This window comes from Lycium barbarum, chromosome 4 (assembly GCF_019175385.1).
Source record: "Lycium barbarum isolate Lr01 chromosome 4, ASM1917538v2, whole genome shotgun sequence".
Taxonomy (NCBI): Eukaryota; Viridiplantae; Streptophyta; class Magnoliopsida; order Solanales; family Solanaceae; genus Lycium; species Lycium barbarum.
The window spans coordinates 4,379,032-4,404,072 of NC_083340.1; the positions used below are offsets into that span (position 1 = coordinate 4,379,032).

The 25,041-nt window shown below is 31.9% G+C and overlaps 2 protein-coding genes across 2 annotated transcripts; both read right to left on the reverse strand.

Annotated features, from left to right (window-relative positions):
* Positions 1-2,066: 2,066 nt before the first annotated feature.
* Positions 2,067-4,137, reverse strand: LOC132634917 (BTB/POZ domain-containing protein At5g41330). Its single transcript, XM_060351096.1, has one exon. It carries the CDS (start codon positions 3,854-3,856, stop codon positions 2,465-2,467), a length of 1,392 nt encoding a protein of 463 aa, XP_060207079.1. The 5' UTR covers positions 3,857-4,137; the 3' UTR covers positions 2,067-2,464.
* Positions 4,138-14,058: 9,921 nt separating this feature from the next.
* On the reverse strand, positions 14,059-19,204 carry LOC132634918 (uncharacterized). Its single transcript, XM_060351097.1, has 2 exons — positions 18,970-19,204; positions 14,059-15,678 (listed from the first exon to the last, which is right to left on the reverse strand). The coding sequence occupies exons 1-2, from the start codon at positions 19,063-19,065 to the stop codon at positions 14,479-14,481; spliced, it is 1,296 nt and encodes a 431-aa protein (XP_060207080.1). The 5' UTR covers positions 19,066-19,204; the 3' UTR covers positions 14,059-14,478.
* Positions 19,205-25,041: the final 5,837 nt, after the last annotated feature.

Sequence of the window (25,041 nt, forward strand, 5' to 3'; positions counted from 1 at the left end):
CGTATAATAATTCTTCCATTATCTATCTATTTTACTACCCCATTCATTTCCTATTCAATTCAAGGATGATTTTTCTAGCTATAAATACTTAGTCATCCTTACTTTGTGAAAGTAGAGATAAAAAATATAGAGTGTATGAAAAGTGAGTTAGAAAAAAGAGAGTTTATTTAGTTGAAGGAAGGTGTTATTTTTTTGTGGAGCTTTGGACTCAACATCTTGTCCAGAGTTTGTTGAGTTATACGACGTGATCAGATTGTTGTATCCTGAAGGGGACAAGTCAGAAAGATTACTGCTGGACCGGTGAATTTGCTGCAGTGGGCTTGAATCTCCTTAAAAAAAGCGAGATATCAGCGCCTCAGCCAAAGATATTTTTATTTCTTCATTTTATTTTTTCAATTGTAATTTTAATTTCATTGTATTATCACCAACAATTATATTTGAAGGAATTAATGGAGAAGAAGAACTAGGCAGAGCCATTGAATAGAATCAACTAAAGGAGAAGAGAAGACTCGATATATGGTTTATGAGGCATAAAGAAGACTATATATAGCTGAAGGGTGACTGAAACTTGAAGTGAAAGTTTCCCAAATAGACTAGGAAAAGGAGGAGAAAAAACTCGGTTTGTTATAATTCAGTATTTAACTAGTATTAAAACCCTGTGGCCAATATTATAGCAAATTAATCATGAAAATTTGGTATCTTACTGTTTTCATTATTCGCATGATTAATTTTAATTCTTCTCAGTAAAGGCATTAAAATAATGTACAAATAACGGATTGTTTTCTTGTTTTTTTCTTTCTGGGTGATCGAGAAAACTGACCTTATGTGACGGTGAGGTTTCTGAGCATGAAGTCTCTGCTAACATACTCGAAGAATAGTACCGGAGATAGGTGTCCAGAACTGCTACAGAATTGATCTTGTAAAAGATCTGCTACAGAACGAATACGTTTTACCTATATTTTCGAGGGGAAGGTCCGTTAGAAATTCATGTTTATTTAGTAGTTTATCTGTTTATGCACTCATCAGCCTATCAGCCTTAATGCTTGCATCTTTTAAGTAATTTTTTTTCAATGATAATATGCTGTAGAACAGACCTTGACAATTGATTTGCACCTTTTCTGTATGCAGGGACAAAAAGTGAAAGACTAAAGAATACTACAAGTATAAAAGAGTTGCTGTAGTGAATCAAAGTTTTAGAGTGATGGAGAAAACAATATATATAAACTAGAGAGACATCTTTTACATGTGTAGATAGGAACCTTCTGGCCTTCAAAAAAAAAAACAAAGTGACCGTTTTGTTTTTTTTCAACTAAACAGTTGCTATTCCTGGTTTTTTACTGCTCAAAGCATGCTGTGGTTATTACTTAATACCTCTGCTTTACAGAAGGAGTACCATGCTGTAGAATGTATTAAACTCTTTCACAGTTCACTACCATGCTTTACTAAGAGCCCGTTTGGATTGACTTGTAAGTTGTTTTCAGCTTTTTTGAGTGTTTAGCTGGCCAACTTAAAGCCATTTTGTGCATAAAATAAGCTCAAAAAAATAATTGGGCCCATTTGACTTAGCTTATCTAAAGCAGCTTATAAGCTGAAAACATCTTATAAGCCAAAAAAAAAATTAGCCTACCCAACTTTTTTTTTTTTTGGCTTATAAGTTGTTTTCAGCTTATAAGCTGCTTATTTTAAGCCCATCCAAACAGGCTCTAAGAGAATATAATCACTTACGGATGTGGCTGGATAGATAAATCTCTTCACCCTTAATCAAAAGTGTTCAAATCCTGAGATTGAAGAAACTTGTGGTAGGAAATATTTCCCCTTTAATGGACTGTATATGACGTGAATTCGAATTAGTCAAGTCAGTAGGCGGCAATGGTGGAGCCGCAATTGACACCCCGTTGCTGGAAAATTACACTGTTTATGTTGAAATACTGTATTAATATCACATCATCAAATATATGTAATAGCTTCACATAATGGATTTTTTTTTACCCTTTGTTAGATGATGAATTAGCAACCAGACAACTTCATCCAGCCTCATAAGTCTCTAATATTGAGGAAGAATAACATGAAAACAGTAAAATAAAGTTTGATATTCCACTCGCGTCATATACATACAATTTGTGCAATGAAAGAAAGTATCTACAGATAAATTAATAGTAATGAAAAAACAAGAATCAGAGATTGAAAATAAGGTGGTTACTCATAAAAACTTCCAGCTAATCTAACTACTGTCAACTATGTTGCTCGAACTCTTGAATAGCATCGACAGGTGTGTGTCGGATATCCTCCAAAAGTAGTGCATTGTTGAGGGATCCGACACAGATGATGCAACATCTTTTCTAACTCCTGCCAACTATGCTGCTCGAACTCTTGAATAATATCGACAGGTGCGTGTCAGATCTAGTGCATTGTTTAACGATCCAACACAGATGATGCAGCATTTTCAAAAACAAAGTCGCGGAACTTAGAATCCCCTTACTGAACTCTGCCAAACTTCAACAAATTGTTGATCTTTCCTTGTAACAAACATTTTGTTACCTCCAAAACTGAAATGAGTTATCTTATTTCCACAACTATCTTTTGCTCTCCCCATTGTGTTCTTCCTAAAAACTCTATCTTTTATAGAATTACCAATCAAAACCTCAGACCACAAATCCAAATTTCCACCTTTACTACAAAAAACTTGATTCCCATGACTCTCAATCTTACTTCCAAAACCTTCTTTTTTACCATTTGTTACTACTTTTCTTTGATCACCAAGACAAGTCCAAGAATTTTCCTTACCAATATTCCTCAAATCCGAAATGAAAACTTCGCCTGAATGCACACCGACTTTCAGTATAGCTGAAAGATCATCCGAAACTGTGCAATCAGAGAAGCAATCCACATTTTCTTTTATCTCCCACACCGCGTTTCCAGACCTTAAATCCCAAAACCTAATGTTCCCGCTAACACCAGAAGGTCCGCTATGCGAACCAGCAGCCATCAACAAGTTATGACTAGAAATCCAACTCAGTTTAGTCGCTGGAATCGCGGAATCCAATTCAGCACCAAAGATTTCATAGTGACCAATCTCAGCAACAGGCCTAAAACCGTTGTTCAAATCGTATATCATAATGCAGTTAGAATTTCTCCTGGCTGATTCAAAACTAGTGAACAAGTACTCATTTGAGGCACCAATTGCTTGTACTGTTGAACCAGATTTAGTCACATTTTCCCAGTTTAAAGTCTCCTTAACAAACCCTTTATTAACATCAATAATTTGTAAACCTGAAAAGTCAGTAGCACCAGCAGCAACAACATTTGGTGACAATGATAACATAGAATCAATACCAGCAAATTGTGTTAAAATGGTTGATTTTCTTTTCAATGACCAATCAAATGAAGTGATTTTACAACCATGAGCAACATGAACTGAACCTAATTGAGTTGTTGAGATAGCAGTAGGTGAATCTCTACCACTTAATGGCAAAATCAATGATTTTTCAAGATCAAAAGGCTCAAACTGAGAAGGGTTTGATTGAGAATTTAATAAAAGGTGTTCAACACCATAGTACTGAGATTCAAAAACCAAATCTTGAATATCAAAAGTTTTGGCCTTTGAGGGTAAATTTCCAGTTCTTAAAAGGGAAAGCAAGATTGAAAAAATTTCAGGGTCTCTGTCTATAAATGGAATGGTACCATCAAGATTTGAAATTTCAGAAAGAATTGATTTTGAACCTGATTGCTTTAAGGTCTGTTTGGTTGTTTGAAAAAGCTGACCACCTACATCAATGGTGACAATATTTGAAGATGAATCATTAGAGTTTCTTGAAAAACCATGAGAAAGAGGATGAGATCCAGCAAAAGGTGGCATCTTTTATGTGAATTCAGAAAGATAATAACCAAACAAGACTTATAATTAACACAGAAAATTCAAGAATGTTGTTTCAATCTTTGGGAATTCTTGAAATTCAATGTAAAGACTCAGTTTTTTTCTTTTTTTGTGACTTGGGTAATTCAAGAATGGGGTTCAATATATATATATAGAGAGAGAGACTTGATTTTCAAGAAAATTAAAAGTTGGGATCTTGATATTCAATGCAACATGAAGACTATCATTTATTATTAGTAGCAGAAGTTTCGTGGTTGGATGATGACGAATTGGTTAGAAAAATATGGGGAAATTGAGTTCATTAAAAATGGGGTTTTGCTAAAAGAGGGGCTCTAGAAAGTCAAAGAACTACAACTTGGTCAATAATGGCTTTTTTGTTTCTAGAATTTCAGAGTTGTTTGACTTTAATGTCACGTGTGTTAATATAGCATTCCAACATAGACCATATTTTGTTTGGGAATGGGGAAATGAAAAAGAAAAAAAAGAATAACAATATCACTACTTTGGGAGTTAGAGTGATTTTATTATTATTTAGTACTATAATTATTCGTTCGAGTACTTCTAATTTTTTTTAAAAAACTATTAACTTGAAGGGGAGACTTGGCGTAACTGGTAAAGTTGTTGTCATGTGATCAGGAGGTCACGGGTTCGAGCCGTGAAAACAGTCTCTTGCTGAAATGCAAGATAAAATTGCGTACAATAGACCCTTGTGGTCCGGCCTTTCCTCGGATCCCGCACATAGCGGGAGCTTAGTCCACCGGACTGCCCTTTTATTAACTTATAACTATTATAACTTATAACTATTTATACATGATTTTTAAATATGCAAATATTATTTCAGAAGAAATTGAAGAGTGTATGTAAGGATTCACATTTAAATTTAAATTGTTAGATTTTGTACTCTAAATTCCGTCACATAAAATGAGATAAATGGGATATATATACAATGTCTCTATATATCAAAATGTAGATTAGGACACTTGGTTGATTAGAGTTAATCCAAAAGAGATGTCGCTTTAGTCCAAAAGAGATGTCGCTTAAGTTTGATAGAAATTATACCCCTCCCCCGGGCAAAATAAATGTTTCTATTGTTCATTCCACCATACCTATTCTTTAAATAAACATTATATGTAAAAAAAAGTAAGAATAGAAACATGAAAAATGTGCATATTAATATTGTGGCTGTTTAGGGAGGATGGAACTCCAATTTTATAATCATTTTTTGCACGGATTGCTCTTCTTTTGGGTGGTCTTTAAATTTTGCCCTTCATATTTGTGGTCTTTAAATTTTGCCCTTCGCTTGGATACCTGAGGTTCTGGGTTCGAACCCTCGCTCAGGCATAAAATAAAAAATAATTTCGCAAGGCAGGGCTGGGGGAGTGTATGCCGGATCCGGCATAAAGTCCTTAAGGAAAAACTAAAGTTATGCCGGAGGAGGCATAACTTTTCCTCAAGGCATAGTTTAGTTATGCCTTATGAGGCAAAACTTTTCCTCAAGGAACTATGTCTTATGGGGCAGACTTTTAATTAAGGCATAACCAAAAGTATGCCTCATAAAGCAGAACTTTTTCTTAAGGTATAGACTTTGTCTTATAAGGCAAACTTTTAGTTATGCCTTAAGGAAAAATTCTGTCTTATGTGGCATACTATAAAAGTTTGCCCATTAAAAGTATGCCGCTACCGGCATAAACTTGTGAAGGAATTACCAAAGTTATGCCGGACCCGGCATACTTATGCCAAGTCTGCCCATAAGGCATAAGTATGCCGGGTCCGGCATAAGTTTGGTAATTCCTTAACAAGTTTATGCCGGTGGGGGCATACTTTTAATGGGCAAACTTTTATGCCAGACCCGGCATAAACTTATGAAGGAATTATCAAAGTTATGCCGGACCCGGCATACTTATGCCAAGTCTGCCCATAAGTCATAAGTATGTCGGGTCCGGCATAACTTTGGTAATTCCTTCACAAGTGTATGCCGGTGGGGGCATAGCGAAATTTAAACTATGCTTGCGAATTTTTTTTAAAATTTTGATTGTGTGGAGGTTCGAACCTGGAACTCATGGGATTTAGCCGAAGGACAAAATTTAAAGATTTTAAATATGAGGAGCAAAATTTAAAGGCCACCCCAAAAGAAGGGCAATTCTGCGAATTGCCCTTTTATAATCCAAAACAATGTCAACCCTATAATGGACTTTTGATTTCAATTTAATAAATGTTTAGGTACTCACCACCCTAACAATTAGGCCCACACATGTTAATTACTCTCAATTGAAAGTCACAACTAATATTCGCATATCTTGACCAAACAATCTTGGCGGCGCCCACTCATGTGCGTAGCTCCTCTACTCAGCCTCCAAATTTTAATGCACTCAGTTACTAATATCGGCGGATACATATCCTAGTCACCTCTTCCTTGCAATTTCAGGAATTTGTTTTCATAAAAATCTTTAGGAGAATAAGAAAATATCAATGGTCAAATAAGAACGATTATTACAATCAATCCAAAATAAAGTAAGGTCGACTCTATGAATCCCTGCATTCTATGTCACTCAATTGAAATTTATCTCAGTTCAATAATCTATATTATATTAAAAGCACGAAGGGCTTTAGAAATATTAATTGAATTTTTTGTCCTGCATTAAAAGACATTACAATAAACAAAATAGTCGTTTACTATTTACTTCCAATTAATATACATAAACATTAATAATATATATTTCCTTTTGCAACAAAAACCTGCTGTTATTTTTGGCAAAAACTAAAATTGTAAAATTAAAATATTTTCTGAATTAATAGTTTAATTATTGTGGGATTCATTCCAAATCCTACGTCTTATTAAAATCCCTATTCATACAAAGCAAGTTCCATCGTTCTTGCTCAATTTTCCTTAATTATAAAAGTTTCCACATTTCGTAACAGAAAGAAACCTATTAGAAGTTGGTTCCATTTGAAAGTATTAAATAAAAATAAAAAAAATAAAAAATCCATATACGACCTTTTACATGGCGGTGCTTTTTCTATATATAGCTAGACTAGAACCCTTTTAATTTCCTTTATTACAAGAATTGTCTTTCAGGGATTAATTTCGTTTATTTATCTCAATAACAACAACAACAACCCAGTGAAATCCCACAACGTGGGGTCTGGGGAGGGTAGAGTGTACGCAGACCTTACTCCTATCAAGGTAGGACGGCTCTTTCCGAAAGACCCTCGGCTCGTTTATTTATCTCAATTGAGAATAATTTATGGCAGCATATTGTAGTTGTATCCATTGTTTTTTTTTTTAAACTAGGAAATTCGCAGCCGCTATCCTTTCGTTTTTACTGTTGTTTTTTATCTGCATAATGGTTAATGCTGGTAGTGCTTTGGAATATGAGGGTTATGGCTTTGTTCGGGTTTTGATTATGGGTGTTTCTCTTCATATAATTATGTGGTGCATTTTGTGTGGTGTAATGAGGCTAATTTGTCAGAGTGTTGGATAAATATTTCGGCTTGCACTTACGCTTGATTTAATTATAATATCTTTGGTATATTTTTCTTTTTGTGTTGTTTCAAGCTTTTTACAGCTATTACCCCAAGCACGGAGCATCAACACTATTTGAGGTAATTTATTTTTTTGATCACGTGAATTTCGTTTTAAAGATTAATTTCATATATACATCTTAATGGAGAGAAAAAAAAAATGAGCCAACATGTACAGTATTTTTTTCTTTTAAGATGTTTTAGTTGTTTCACCGCATATTTAATATTTATTTCATAGATTATTTCTGTCCTTTTTACCAGATATATGGCATAAAATGTGTGTGTAGTTTTTTTTGCTTAAGAACAAAAAATGCTTCTCTTCTTAAAAGATCCATGTAGAGGGATATGAATGTCACCAAAATAACTCTAAAATTTTGACCGATTTTTATATTATTCAGAAATAATATTCTTCCTTAAAAAAAACAGTATGATAGATTATTTAAGATTTTCCTATTAGTTTGAACTTTAAATTCTACTAAATATTAGAATCGTTATACATCATTGGCTGATTCTTTTATTTTTGGAATTTCCACTTAGTCAATGATTGTCAACTTAGATTTTGTTATTTTGAGTTTTAAGAAATTCACTTCAAAGCAAAACCAACTAAGATAGAAAATGCGCTACTCCTTTAAGCACTTAATTTAATTGCAGTAAGAATTCGCAATTTAAGTGTAAAAATAGTCCGTCTAGCTTTTACTTAGGGCCTGTTTGGAAAGCCACCGAGGTAATTGGAATTGAGTGTAATTACATAGTTTGGCCTATTTATTTGACCAAGTAATTACACAGTTAGGTGGAATTGGGTGTAATTGAGAGGGTGTAATTACACTCTCCAATTCTCAAGAGGGGGTTGAGAATTTGGTGTAATTACACCCTGTAATTACAGAGTTACTTTTCAGTTTGTTTATTTTAATTTCTTTTTATTTTTTTTATTTCTGTTATTTAATTTCTTTTGATTTTTAATTTATTTTTTATTTCTATTACTTTAATTTCTTTTTTATTTTTACTTTTTAATTATTTTTATTTTTTAAAATGTATTTTTCTTTTCATATTAGTTATTTTTTATTTTCTTTCTTCTCATTCCCAACCTTCACTTCTTGTAGTTCCATTTAATTGCTTGTATTTTTTTTTATTTTTTTATTTTATTCATTTAGCATAACCGTGTTATTATTCTAATTTTTGAAACCACACCTCTTAATATTGGAAAGAATGAGTCATTAATAAACTTGACATATAACGAGTGACGTTATTAAAGTATAATTTCGTTGTGAATGAGGTTATAAACTTATATTTTCCCTTTCTTTTGAATTATTTACTTAAGTTACGTTGAAACTTACTTATGTAATGTTGGAATTTGACATAGAGCATTATGTTAAACTTTTTCTTTTGGATTTTGAATTTAAGTTATATTTTCAATTTTAAGTTATTTGCTTTCACATTGCATGTTGTTTATTTTTCACTTACATTTGATGGAATTTTTGTGTCAAACATTTGAACAATGTTATGGCATTATATTTATAAATATTATTTTTTGTCAAACATCCAATCCATGACGTTCTCACAAAAAAAAAAAATCTTCTTTTAAGTTTTATAATTAATTAAAATTAAATATTAATTTGAAAAATATATATCAATTATTTTTTACAATATTAGTTACAAATATATGATTATTAATTAATATATTTTCAAAAAACAATGTGTTACTAAATAACTAATTAATATCATTTATAAAGGAAAATGTTTTTTAAATATTAATTTTTTTATAATTAAATTTTATTTTTAAATTAAACTAACTGTGTAATTACACTTGTGCAACCAAACAGTACGCTTGTAATTACACTGTAATTACGTTATGAAAAACAAAAGGTTGTTGTAATTACACTATTGTGTAACTTCTAAGGCTGTGTAATTACTACCCTAGTAATTACACCAATTCCAATTACCAGGTGGCTTTCCAAACAGGCCCTTAAGTTTTCCTCTCCTTCAATGGAGTTTTAGTCTGAGTAGACATCATAGGAAATCTCATTTATTATGTACTAGTGTAGTAGCCCGCGCTTCGCGCAGTACAGCCACAACATTAATATATAAGGGATATAATTGATATCATTATAAATTTACTCAAGATAGAATAGATTAAATTTTTTATGTATATGCATATAGTAATTAATATTATATCAAATAAAAGTTATGATATCTTTTATTAGAAGTAGACTTAGGTGAACTGGGTTTTCATCGGCAGATCTTTTAAGAATAGATAAATGAAAAAGTATTTCGTATAAGTAAATTTTATAAACATTTGCTTACTTAAAAACTATTTTAGACTTCAGATCTTGATGGATCAACTTTAACATTTTGGTGTAATTTATTTCTGACACTTACTTTTATATTTTTCTCTATTTTTCATTCTAAACTAATAACAACAATAAAAGAAGAATGAAAGGGAAAAATAAAATCAAAACCGAATAAATATAATCCAAATTCACTAAATTAAATCGTAAGAATCTCTTCTATATTTATTACTATCCTTTTCCTTCTTCTTTTTTTTATATGTTTTTCATTTTTCCTTCTTAATTCTCCACATGCTCGTTTTTCAGAAAAATGTCAAATTCTTTTATGTGAAAGTGCTACCGTTATAAATGTACTCGAGATAAAATAGAATAAATTTCTTACGCATATGCATACAATAAAATAGCTTATTTCAGCAAAATATGCGTACTATCAAATTAAAAGGCCTAAGTGTAAATAAAATGATTTTAGTTGTTCAAAGAGTGATAGTTTTTCGAAAAAAGAATTACCGTAAATTAAGGGGTAGAAATAAGCAGAGTTTACCGCCTTTCATTTCTACAACTCCACATTTTGTCTTCCTTCTCTGTTATTTTCTTTGTTGACTCCTATCTTTGCATATTTAGAAAATAATTAAGAAAAGCAAAGATAGGGAATCGGATATCTTAAAGATAAAATTCTTCTTCAGCTTTTGTACATAAATTACTGCAAAAGAATACAACATATTAGGAATTTCCTTTGTAACTTTTTTGTGATTACAACATTACATCAAGAACCTCAAGAACCTCAAGAACTGCCTTGTTTCTTCCGCCTTTCAACAATTTTTTACTCCTGCAGTTGATTTTTCGCAAGACAACGAAGCTCCTGAGGTCTTCATCCTAAAAACGGACAAAAAAAAGAAAAAAAGAATTGGTACATGATATTAATTTCGATAAAGGGTAGAAGAAATCGAAACATATTTAATTCATAACTTTTGCTGGAGTAGTGAAACGAAAAAAATACAACAATGTAAAATCGGCAAAAGCACAAAAATTTAACTGACAGATCAATAATAAAACAAATCAAACTAATATAAAAACAAAACAAAAATGTAAAAAAATCTAACAGAGAAAATAAATACTTAATAGTACTCCCTCAAATCGTTGGAAGAACAAAAGAATATAATACTACTCCATCATGCAATAATTTAATAGGATGAACAAACTGGAACCGGAAGATTGCTGCAATCTTCTTCTATCCAACTTAAATAGTAGACAAATTCTTATGCTCTATTCATTAAAAATTAAAATAAAACGTTACAAATGATCACTTTATTAGAGAAAGCAAAAGAAAATAAACGGCTGATATGACTTAATTAGGGGGAAATGGTAGATTGGACCTTATTAATGCAATTAAAATATGTGGACATTAAATACAGTAAATGTATGAAAACAATAAAAAAGGAAAAAAACCAGAGAAAACAGAATTTGGGGGACGTGGAGGTGTAATTAAGAGATTGTGGGATGTGATTTTTGGGAAGAAATTAAATGAGACTAACTGAGAAGAGAATCACTCTATAATAGGAAGAAGAAAACGGCTGTGTATAGAAGGAAGGAAGAACTTAAGGAAAAGTAATTAATTGTAGTAATAATGAGGGGAGAGATGAATAAGGTATTTTTCATAGTTTTTTGCAGAATTTTTAGACCAAAAGAAGGGGAAAAATCTCAAAAAACTAAGAAAAAAGATAAATACTAATCCTGACCTAAGAAAGGTGCCACGTCACTCTCTTATTGCCTAGCTTTATTATATATATAGATTTGAACGTCCCATATATTAATGAACCCGAATTAAAGGTCACTTCAACAAATCCAACTCCTAAATGTTAGGTGCCTTTGAAGCGGGGGTGATTTTTTCCAAACAAAAAATTGTGAATAAAATAGATTGTTCGTGTTCAAAGTAAACGTATCCTTTTATATAAAGCTTCAAAGTGTTTTTCTTCTTGTGAGAGTATGACTTTGGAATTTGATAAGTAGCACACAATATCTTAAATAGCTAAAACGTTGGCATTCGTGCAATAGGGAAATAGTATTAGAAGTTCATGCAAATTCATGTTAGACAAAGTTTTACAATTTTCTCCAATAGAGAATTGTCTTTTAGCAAAAAAAAAATTGAGTTTATTAAAGGTATAAAATTCGATCTAACATATCGAGTTTCGAACCTCCAAAATCAAATATATGGACGAAAAGGAATAACATATATGTTGATTGAATTGTTATTACTCAGACATTTAATATGAGATAATTATAAAATTTACCAACCAAATGTTTATATATCAAAATTCAGCACATTTTCCTTTTTGCTAAACGATCAAGCCTAATAATTAAGTCAAATAACCCTCCGTATTAATGTTTAAAATTTAATTATTTGTCTTTTCGATAAAGTTTCAATTAGCATGTTCTTTTATCATTCTTTCCGGTCAGTGCACAAAGCTCCTTAACGAAATGTCATTCTCGGTCAGTTTCCATTTATTTTAGGCGAGCTCTTTTTTTCTCTTCTCAATCACTTTTCATTTATTTTAAGAGTGGGATTCTTTTTTTCTTTATAAATAACAACATAGGAATATCACACTATTTTGTAATTAAAGTCCATAATTATGATCAAATGGTTGACTAGACAATATAAACTATAAGTTATGTCTAATTTAATTTAAAAGAACTTAATCTAGAAAAATATTTAAAGTACATTTCATTTTAGATAAAATAGTCATTCAAGTTTTTCCCTAATATTTAGGAGCCTTATATCAACCAGATTTTCTGTATTAAATATTTTTTGATTTGTACTAGGCAAGAAATTCTCATATTTCTTACTTTAAAATAAATTAAAAGTTTACCTATTTATTTATTTTGCCTTCAAGACAGATCTTTCCTCTTTGATTGGGTTTAGGTATGTTTGCCATGTCTTTAGTCCAAGTAAGATCATGGTTTCGGAATTTTGTATGTGATGACAAATTTTATAGCTAACATTCTTTTAATTAATAAGATACTCTAAGAGATTGGCTTATAAGTTGCCTATAAGCTGTTTTCAGCTTTTCTGAGTGTTTGGCCGGCCAGCTTAAAGTCATTTTGTGCTTAAAATAAGCTCAAAAAAATAATTGGGCCTATTTGATTTAGCTTATTTAAAGCAGCTTATAAGCTGAAAACAACTTATAAGCCCCAAAAAAAATAAGTTGGGCTATCCCAACTTATATCTTTTCAGCTTATAAGCTGTTTAAAATAAGCCCATCCAAACAGGCTCTAAATCTTTACATGAAAATAGAGCTCTAATAAGAATTCACTTTGTGATACTAATTTAGGTGCCAACAATATTAGACATTGAGTGGTAGCACCAAAGAAGAAAATCGTGGGTAAAAATTAAACAAACTAGGATCAAAGAGGAAAGATCTGTCTTGACGGCAAAATAAATCAAGACGGACCTGTATAATAATTATCAAAGTACAACTTTCTCAAGACGGACCTGATTTAATAACTAGGATTTTTAAGGAAAAATTGCAAGATTTTAAAGAATAAGTTTCAAGAAAAAAATATTTTATCATGTTACGTTGTGGCACATGTCTTTTTGATTGAAATAATAAAACCTACCATATATAAACCTTTTAATAATTCTTTAAATAAAGATACAAGATACCATTAGCAAATTGATCTACACAATAGAAAGAAAATTAGAATATTCCTAAATTCTAATATGTATACATATATAAAAAGTAAAAAATACAATGCTAAATTCTATCATAAATAAATAAGAATATATTCTTTAGAAATTGAACTAAGTTATCTTCAATTGCTAAATTTTTAGTTAAACAAAAGAGAAAACTATCTGAAAAATATCCTAATGTAAATAAATGAGACTTTTATTACGGAAAACCTTTTTGGACACTTTGCTGCTTATCAAACAAAACATTAAGTACTATGTTTTTAACCTTATTTCATTTACACTGTGAATTTTAAAAATCTCATCTTTTTCACTTTAAACACAATTTAATTTAATTATAGTTGTAAAGAGATATTAGACTAGATACATCAAACATAGCATTTGGGTCAATGTAATTATATCAGTCGAAACTTAAATGAATGTTGCATGGGCATACCACTTAGGTTTTAACTATTTTATATAGTTGTTTTTTTTTGTATAGTATCTTGATTTATTGGCACGTGCTAAAACTAGTATAAAATCAAACATGTGAACTGGATGATTGAAGACCAGATAAAAGAACGAACTGTTTTAGTAGCAGCCAAGGCAAAGATATTCAGATAAGATTATACCAGAGACAGAACAACATTATCGGACACATTATGGAGAGAGGCAAACCAATGTGCAAACATTGTGGGAAATGAAGGCCACAGGCATGACGAAGATGTGATGGTATGGGAAGGGGCGGTCACGGATATGGAGTTTTTGCTCATCATCATCTACACTGTTTTAAAAATTATTTATGTTATACATAGAAGAGCTGCAAGGCGAAAAAGTAGACTACAAGTTAAATGTAAAACTCTCACTGAGGGGAGAGCAAAACTAGTTTATCAAATGGTAATTCCTAAAATACATCCCTATCTATCTTTTCCTAAGTCCATTAAGTGCCAAAAAAACAGCCTTCGTATCAATTCCTATATCAGTCCTGCTGCACATCATCACCACCTTCAACGCCTCGTCCTTGTACATTTTGATATCAAGAGTTCCGGTATTTGCTGCTGGTTGTATTGAAACTTTAGGGCCGCTTAGCAGCAGCTTATTAGTATGGTCTGGGTTTACCAAAGCGATATAACCAGTTAGCTGACACCTGGTTGCATCACAGGGAAGATCCAATTATTGCGCGGCGCACCCTCCTTTCCGAGAACCTTCTCGTTGGCCCACCAGTCAGAGCCAACAGTAGCTTTATCAGGATATCCTCCATCCACATTGTCAAAGTTAAATTCCTTGGAGGATCCGAGAGTGATGGATCTGTGCTTCTGATGCCTCTGTCCATCCTCTCCGTCAGTAGATGATCCCTCGCGTATTTCGCTGGAAGGCTCATGCCCGTCCAACTCCTGTCCATTTGACATTTCGGCCAGGTTTTCCTCTCGTTTGTTGTGAGAAATTGATCCAGTTTTCATCAACATTGATGGTTTCTTTTCCACACACCTCACAACGTCTTCTGCTGTTATCTCGAAAGAAACTCTATGATCAACCACTGTTTGATCATTTTTCCATCCATTAAATGGTTTTGGAAGACGAGGAACACCAGAGTTCTGATGATTGAGAAGGAAGCTATCGTGATATTTGGGGTATACTGCATCAGGAGTCAAAGTCCCAGATCCTTGCCGAGATCCCCATTCGTGAGGGGCTATTTTCTCCAGGTTCAGGAACTGAGGTCGTCCAGGATTAGACTCACGGTCAAGAAACGGAGATGAGGTTCCAGATACAGATATGGCTGACCCAGGCGAGATCAAATTGCTCACTGGACTCCCTGGTTGAAGTTGATATGATTGAAATTCATACTGGGCAAAAGGAAATCTCTGACCAGCATCAACATTTTGGTGGTTGGGGTCAAGAAGCTTAGCAAATGGTACCTCAGGTGATGAAGGTGTAGTCAAGTGCACTGACTCGGGAGGAGGGGTATACGGAGCAGTAGATGGTTCGGTAGTGAATGTAGAGAACACAGGTGGAGACACCAGTTGAGGTTCATGAGCGTATGGCCCAATAGCAAAAATTGAGGCAGGTCCACTGGGAGAATATGTAGACATGCATTTCAAGCCAACTGGTGAATGGGTTTCTGAAGGAGGTTCAGATGGCAAGAAAGATGCAGGAGATGAGGGAGGTGCAATGAAAGGAAGCGTTATTGAAGGAGCTTGAGTTGAGTTATTAGCGGCAGGTCTATCTGCCCCAGTGGCTGTTGTTTCAGGAACAAAAACTGCATGTCCAATACGCTTTGTCTGTTTCTGAGACCCAAAACACCAATACATGCTCCACCAGCTTCCCCATCTTCGTTTCTGTTGAACAAATTTAAAGTGCAAGAGATGATGAGATTTGCTCAAAAAATGAACAAGGAAATCCCAGTTAAGTCAAAGCATTATCAAGATGTTAATGCATAAAGCAAGTTTCTTCAGGATAAGACCCGAGAGCAGAGAGGACAGGGAATTAGAGAAAATAAAACAACATTGTTTCTAGATACTGTTTTAAAACAAGGATGCGTGCAATTTAATTGTTTCTTACAATCAAGCAGTCAAGGAAATAAAATCAAAGAATAGATACAAGCAACCTTGAAGAGGTTAGTCCATATAATTGAACAGTTAAAGAAAATTGGAGGACAGATGAATCCAGAGTAATATTCAGAGAGCTGAGAGAATTTTTTAACCTTGAAGAATTAATTAAGTCTGTTCATACAAACCAAATAATGTTCTGAGGCTGGACAAAAACAGACTGTCCAGCAGGGTGGGTTCTATGCCAAGCACAAGAGAGTAATGCGGGAATAAAAACACTTGAGTTTGAAATGTCATAAGAGTGTCAATCAAAATGAAGGGGATGCAGGAAGACTTCCCTGGTGGCCTTCTACCTTGTGTCCTTAAGGTAAATGGTTCGATTCTCACCCACCTCCTCCCAATTCTTTTCCCCTTCCCCCTACCCAATATGTTTGTTAAGAAAAAGAGGGGAAAAGAACTCTGTTGAAGTATCATGCACATTCTTATGTAGTAAGATCAATTATAAACGCATACGTATATCGAGAAAATTGTGAACCCCAGAAAATATCAAAAGAAAATCCAAATAAAAAACAACGAAGAAGAGGAGGGAGGCACCAGAAAACAAAGTAACAAATATGTATACAAGTCGTCCATAACTGACTGGAGAGCATGACAACATTTCCACAGCCATCCACTTCAAACAAAGGCCATTTACTTGAGCGCTTAAATGTTTTGGCCTCTTAACTTAGCCTAGGAGGTATATCAAAACGCTCCTTGACTTCGACTAAAACAGGAAACCAGCTTTCATAATAGCCTCACTTAGTGAAGATCTACAGTTGATCTATTGAATTCACGGGACGAGTTTTGATATGACAAAATGTACACATTTTGCCTTTTGGAACGTATTTAAACTTGTGAATGAAGCAATTTGTGGTATCACAAGGACACTCTATAGTAGGGATCTGAGACCAAAAGCAGTGAGCACCTTAAAATGACGGCTTAAATTCAGACCTTTTTTGATCAGTAAAATACTTTTTTTACAATAACAGTACCAAGAAGGTACGGAATATGTATAATAAATCTGGATTTGACTCCTTCAAGTGTAGTGGGTCCAAAAGATCCAGAATGTCTTCTAATTCACTTACAACACTCTTTTGCACCAAAAGCATAAATCACACAGGCATCTATTACAAGAGAAATATTTTCTTTCTCCTTCAAAAATAGAAATTCAGGTTTGTTATATTAGCTGGTAAGCTGAGTGGTGTAAATTCAACTGCTGGAATAATAATGATATCTGCATCTGTTAAATCTGGAACTTCTAAAAATCTGATTCTGCTTACTTGAAAAGGATAAATAAGTCGGCCCTCTGAAACGCATCACTGACTATTGCACTACTGCATCACTTTACGAACGAAAGAATCACTTCTAGTAACACTTTAGGCTAGATAGCTTTTAGAAACAAGATTAAGAAAGACCACTCCAGTTAGACGTGGCTGCAGATGCTACTTATGGATGATAAGGAAAGTGGCGCCACGAAGAAGAAAAAGAGTTCATAAAGTGACAGATATTCTTGATCTTGGATATATTACATCACTGTCGTTACTAGAACTCTTGTTTCTCACACCAGCGAGTCGCCTTTTCTAGTTCATTTGTCGTTACTAGAACTCTTGTTTCTCACACCAGCGAGTCGCCTTTTCTAGTTCATTTGTCGTTACTAGAACTCTTGTTTCTCATACCAGCGAGCCGCCTTTTCTAGTTCATTGGAAGAGGTTAAAAAAATCCATTGCTTTATCTCCTTTTCGTTTTCTTCCTCTCTTCAGACAAAATTCAAGCATTTGAAACCATATCTCTCCGCGTCCCTCCTTCCTCACTCAGTCAAAACAACTTTTAAGTACACTTGTTGATAGCACACATATCATGAGAAGTGACGCATATTATCCAACTTCCTGGTAATTACGTGTCTTACCATCACCCATTTCCAACACGAAACAAATAACACTAACACTAACTTTCTATACGATTGACACTTTTTCTTTTAATGAACTGCCATTCAGAGAGTAATTTCTGTCTCGAAAAGTTCCACTATTTGTTATACAGGATGAAAAGTGCAGATGTATCCCAAATTCCGACAGAGGAGACAGCATTTATAACAATTACAATATCACCAGGATGACACCAAGCAATTCCCAATCAGAAAATCAAATATGTAACATCATTCTTTGTTAAATGCAACACATATCCCAGTTCTTAATGCAAGGAACAACAACTATACCAAAGTTCAGTGATCTATGAATCTCCCTCGCAATTCTAGAAAAAAAAAGCTTCAATTTTAACAACTTAGAAACCATCAAAACGCTTCAATTAAGTTAACTCCGAACTCAAAAAATATTAATCACCATCTATAAGTTAACTCTGAGCTCAACAATATTGATCAGGATCTATAAATACCGAAATTCAAATCAAAGTGAAACACAAAACGATCTATAATTCCGAAAAAGAAGGTGTAACCAGATTCAAATCGAAGTAAAAACACAAAAACTTTTTTAACTCTTAAAAAAAAAAAAAAATATAATCGGATATAGATCATAGCGAAACACAAAATGATTTTCAAATTGCAAAAAAAAAAAAAAAAAAAATGTAACTGGATTCAAATCAAAGTAAACACATAACGATCTATATATTCCAGAAAAAAGAAAACATTTAATCTAATTCAAATCTAAGTGAATTTACCTGAACCGAAGCTTGTAAAAGCGAATAAAAAAGCTTTTAAACTCCAATAAAAAGTTGTAATACGATTTAGATCAAACAGAAACACAAAATTATTTTTAAATTCCTAAAAAAATATAACTATCCGATTCAAATCGAAGTGAAACACAATTCGATCTATTTATTCGAATTCAAATCGAAGTAAATTTACCTGAACCGAAACTTGACGAACACGATTACGAAACACAAAATAATTTTTAATTCCAAAACAAAACAAAAAAAAACTGGATTCAAATCGAAGAAAACGATCTATATATTCCAATATACGGCTTTAACCGAATTCAAATCAAAGTGAAACATAAAATATATATATAAAAAAAAGGAAGTGAATTTTACCTGAACAGAAGGTTGAGGAACACGATTATTTTCGGCAGAAGCGATTGCAGTAGCAGCAGCATTTATAGTTTCCAAAGTACTATCAACTCTACTCATAATCACTATTTTTTTTTTCGATTTTTCTCAGAAAAAATAAATAAATCAAAGTAACCGAATAAATTTGGAGAAGAAGTAATTGATTTCTTCAATATTCATCAATACAAGTACAATATATTTTTATGTAATGGTTATATATAAATTTTATTTATGTATTATTTATATGTATTGGCCATGGGTGATGGTGGCTTTGGAGGTCAAACACGGCAATGACTTTACTTACGTGATTTTCATATAATAATAATAATAATAATAATAATAATAATAATAATGGGGTTATTATTATTATTGGTAAAAGGTGGTAATTACTAAAAGGTTCTATTGTCAAGGTTAAATTTTTAGTTAATGTTTTTTGGGGGATAGTGAAATTACGATAATGGGCTTCTTTGGAATTGAATAGGGGCACCTGAATTTTGCTAGCCACATTTAATGTATTTTTCACTTTTTAATTATTTAAGATTTTGGTATTCATTCTTAATTACTTTTTGATATGGTTGGTTTCGTTAATAGTAGAGTTGAATGGAATAATTATTTTTAAATTACCTAAAGGAAAAAATAATGTTTGCTACCTTTGTTATTTTGTTAGGTTTTAATATAACAAGAACAATGTTTTGTCACTAACAATTACTACCTTTTATTTTATCTGATTTAATTAATTTACTGTAGTATATCATGATTTTTTTACTGTGCGAGTAGATTAATAGATAAACATTTTATATCTCATTTTTTTAATATTGTTCTACCTATAAGATGAGGTTATTCTTTTGATTGAAATCAATTATGTCTCTCATTTTTGGGATGCTAACGCCCTTCCTAGAAGGTGTTTAGAATCTCTAGAGTGCCCTTTAAGTGTAAATATTTGATTTCTCTATGGTAATATGCCATTATTTATTACCCAAAAAAAAAAAGAATCATAAAATCACATTTGTCTATAGTGATTTATGACTAAATAAGTGACAAACCATATCCTATACTCATTAAACTTTGATACAAACACTAGATAATCTTTCATTAAATCCATTTCTTCCATATTTTACTGTAAAAAGAAAATTTAGTAATTCCATTCAAAATTTGATGTCTTCAATATGAAATGAACGAGATGCATGATAAAAATAAATTCCACCTAATACTTGAATTAGACCCCCCCCCCCCCCCCACACACACAATTTTGACATGAACTTATTAAATAATGACTCATCTCATGAGATCCGCATGACATAAATAGCAAAATTACTCCAACACACACCAAAAAAAAAAAAAAACTTATTAAACAACAAAGGATAAGAAGAAAATAAATCATTGATATTGACAATTCAACAATTTATAAACCTAAACAAACAAATTTAGTCAATCCTAGTATCAATATGCTATCCTGAATTTAAAATATATCCAATAAAAGCCAATCTATATATTCGACCATATTATTGAGGGTAATTTGGTCTTATTAGGACCACAAATTATTGACTAATTTATAAAATAGTACAAGCTAAGTGTAATAAAGTAACCACTTTACTATTATTGTTTTTTAAATACTAAAGTAATTTAAGTTACCGATGTTTACTTTTTGTTAGGCCAATGAGTGCGCACGTGTGCACATGTATTTTACTCGATGGCTTTTTATGCGCACCCTCCTTGTTCCTTCCGGCGTAGGTTAGGCCCCACCTCGCTCTTTTAGTCCCCCACTTGGACTAACGTACACGCTTGGCTCATCGTTTTCTGCATTTCTTATAAAGTCGCTATTATTACTACTACTACTTGTTTATTTATCATAGTCATTAACGAAAGTTACTTGGAGTAAATTACACAGAGAGGAATAAGAATGAAAAAAAAAGGGGCATAAATTGTTTGGGGAAATATTCGACGGAGGGCGAAATCAGAATTTGAAGTTTAAGATTCGAGGTTCTAATTTAAATACAGAATATGTATCAAACTACTACTAAATTTGATCGAACTTGAAAACTCTATTCTAGTTCTACCACTGACTCCTGAGATTGATATAACAATTCTTTAAATTGGAACAAAAGTTTTTTTTTTCTTTTTTATTTATATATTTAGGCTGAATACCTTCTTCTAGAAAGAAGTGAGTAAGAAAAAAATAAAAAATCACCTTTAAGGGGTTAATTCCAAATATTTGCGTTATATTTGTCTTTGTAACACAAATTTCCCCCTATAATTTTCTTAACAAGTGCTACATTTTAATGGATGTTTTACGTTTATATAACATATTAATGATCATTATATTTGTTTTCCTGTTCATTTGTTTGTTGTTCTTTTATAATCATCAGATACTCTTTGATTTGATTAATTTAGATTCGCATTGCGTAAGGCCATTCTTGTCGATTCATTCATTCTTAAGGTTCGGAATGCTTTAATTAAGAAATAAATAGATCTTAGCAATCTCATTACATTTCGTAGTGGTTTTATTTGTTGTCTTACAGAATTATAATTCAATAATTAAGGTTACAAAAGGGCAACTGCAAAGCACTACACAAATTTCATCATTCAAAAAAGGTGAAATTGACACTTCTTACAAAATTTTAAAATAAGAAAATTACTGTAGTATTCCAAAACACAAAGCAAATTAGTATTGTGGAAATAAAATGAGAGAAGTATATGAAATTCTTCCTTTTATAAATCTAAATGTTTTCTTAATTCACTTTTTGGAGCTCTTGTGAAGTTGAAATTCTAATCCCAAAATGTTTTAATTTCAAATGGGGAGCAGAAAAAAAAACTCCTCATTGTGATGAATGATGATAATATATAATGACAGCCTTATGAGATACTTGGAGATAATAAAGAACGATTTCAAAGCTATAGTTGCCTTTTTCACCTTTTCAATCAGATCTTTTCACTATGATTTTACCTAGGACTTATAAAGATTTAGGGCTACTTTTCAAGATCATTACTATATTTATCTACGAAAAGCTTTTACAGGTGCTAAGTGTCAAAAAAAAAAAAAAAAAAAATCTTACTTCACGGGTTTTTATTTTTCAAAATCAACAGAGACTTCTTACTTATTCTTCCTATCGTATAAAAAGTATGCTCATTGCTGAGTACGATTAGAGTATTTTTTTTTTTTTTTGGAAAAATAATATCTTTCAATATTTGGTTCCGGAGTGAATTTTTTTCATTAAAAAAAAATCTAATGATTAGTAATAATATTGGAGAATATTTTGATGAAATTTTCAGGTAATAAAAGCATTAATAATAATAATATCTAAGTATTTGCGAGCAATATGAAGTTAAAAATTAAGATAGTTATAAGGAAAATGACAGCGCCTATAAGTGAGGCTATACGTGAAGTCATTTTCTTCTTTTTCACGAATCATCACAAAATGGCTTTAATAAGTAAAATGTTTTACTGAAAAATTACGCCGACCTTAAATGTAATTTGCCCTATTCTTTACTATTACACTACTAATGAAGAGCAAATAATGAATTGTTATCCAAGACTAGATATTTGACTATCATCATTCTAAGTATCTAACTTCCAAATCACAGAAGGATATTTTGTCCTATATTTATAGAAAGAGACAATATAATTAAATGGCATCTTTTATGTCGGTATCATCCTATCAAATTAACTTCCCTCTTTCACAACTACACGAGGAAAATGAATATATATAAATATTCTTCATCAAAATAGTGAATTTCCCTAGCCTTGTTTTATTTCTTCCTCAATTTTAATTTATATATCTTACTTTATATGATATTCTTAAGATTAGAAAATTTAAAGGACATTTTAATATATTATTCATACTTTTAGTTTGTGCTTACAAGATTCAAAAATTCTTTACTATCTTAGGGCCCGTTTGGCCATGAAATTTTTTCACTTTTTTTCAAAAAACGTTTTTATTTATTTGGAAATTAATGTTTGGCCATGAAAATTTTAAATACATCTTGCAGTTGTATTTGAAATTTGAAAAACACCAAAAAACTTAGGCCCCATTTGTCCATAGATACCAAAAAAAAATCACTTTTTTTGGAATTTTGGAGTTGGAGTTGTGTTTAGCCATAGTTTTGAAATTGTAGTTTTTGGTCAAATGTAGTTGTAAAAAAGTGAAATTTTTTTGGAAAACAAATTTTTTGAGTTTTTGGTATTCCGGAATACAACTTCAAGTTGTATTCAGAATTTTCATGGCCAAACGCTGATTCCGGAAAAAAGTGAATAATTTTTATGGCCAAACAACACCTTATTTTCACTTTTTGCACTTTCAATACATTCAAACAACTAAATATTCTTTGCAAAAACTATAACTAAACCCAACTTCAACTCCAACTCCAAAATATCAAATAAAGTGAGAAATATTTGATTTTCATAGCCAAACGCCTACTTAATTTGTGCATTTAAAGAAAAACACATAGTAAAATAAAGCGTAAAAATTAAATATTTCCTTTTATCATCTTCTTTTCAACCCAAAAGGAGGATTATATATATATATTTCTCTTTTTTCATAAGACAAGTGTCAGGAGCTAGAGTTTCTCTGTATTATCAGAAAAATAATCAGGAGATATTATGGAAAGTGGGTGGGGGAGGATGAGTATCTAGACCTAAATTTTGGCAACTGATTATGACTTTAGTCATATTTTATTCATGCAGACTCAGTAAACCATAAAAGTGAAGTTTGAAATCTCATATATGGCAGGACTTCAAAACGACAAATGAATCCTTGTCACTCCCTCCAATCCCGTTTAGGTTAGTTATAGTTTCCTAGTCTGTTTAATAAAAAGTAACACATTTTACACTTAAAAAATATTTAGTTCTGCATTTTTCATTTTCTCTTCAATGAAAAGATTTTATAGCCACACAAATATTACGACATGTTTAAGATCATAAATATCAGAAAATTTATTAGTTTCTTAGACACAAATATTTGTTTGAGCATAGTAACTCAATACTCGTGCTCGTGACGTATGACATTTATCTGATGAAATGATCGATATGTGAACAAGTTAGCTTAGATACCATAACTCAAAGGTAGATAGATATTCACAAAAATAACAAGCATATTTTTGAAAATCAATTTCTAAAAAGGAAATATAAAGTATAAACACAACCCCGCTTCTCCCAAAGTTAATGTATCTTAGTATTTCTTCCGTTTCATAATAAGTGATTTCTTAGGTTTTTCATTTTTTTTCAAAATAAGTGGTGCTTTCATATTTCAAGAAGACTTTGGGCACATTCTTCTAAGATTACCCTTATTTAAATAGTCAAGATTCATTAACTACTTTTTCTTTTTCTAGAAAGTGGTAAAACTTAATTAAGGGTAAGTTAGTAAAAACACTTCTAATTTTCTAAGAGTGAGTAATTTCTTAAGGGGTGTGCATGAGCCTAAAAAATTACTTATTATGAAACGGAGGGAGTAAAAGATTTTCTAAAATTAAAAGTTGAAGTCCCTAAATTTTGTGACAAAAATTCTAGTGTTAGGATCCAAGAAATTGTTTCCTAGGATGCCCACTATTTGCAGTTGCCGTCATTTTTGTATGCTAACATAAGAAAACAGTTTAACTTTCTTGTCAACTGTTACTGTCAAGGAAGAAATTTCTTGTATCATTCTGCAATCACTATATGCTTTTTTTTCGCCTTTTGTCCGAAAGACAATTATGACATTCTTCAAACTTTACTAGACGGCCTATGCGCGTGCTGCGCACGGGCCCAACACTTTAGATTATAATGCATCTATATGTATGTAGTTATCTTTAAATAGTGATTATATATATATATATATATAGATAGATAGATAGAGAGAGAATATTTATTTTAGTGAACATAACAAATAAATGATATGACGGAATAGCAAATACAACAGTTTAATATCTAGATTAGATCTCAGGCTAATATAAAAAAAAAACTGTATGGTTTGACTACTTAACTTTTTGAAGAAAAACAATTTCATTTGCTCCACTAATGGATTGATACGCACGTGACAATGAATCCATCATTATTGCCTTAATGAAATACTTTGCAAATTACAT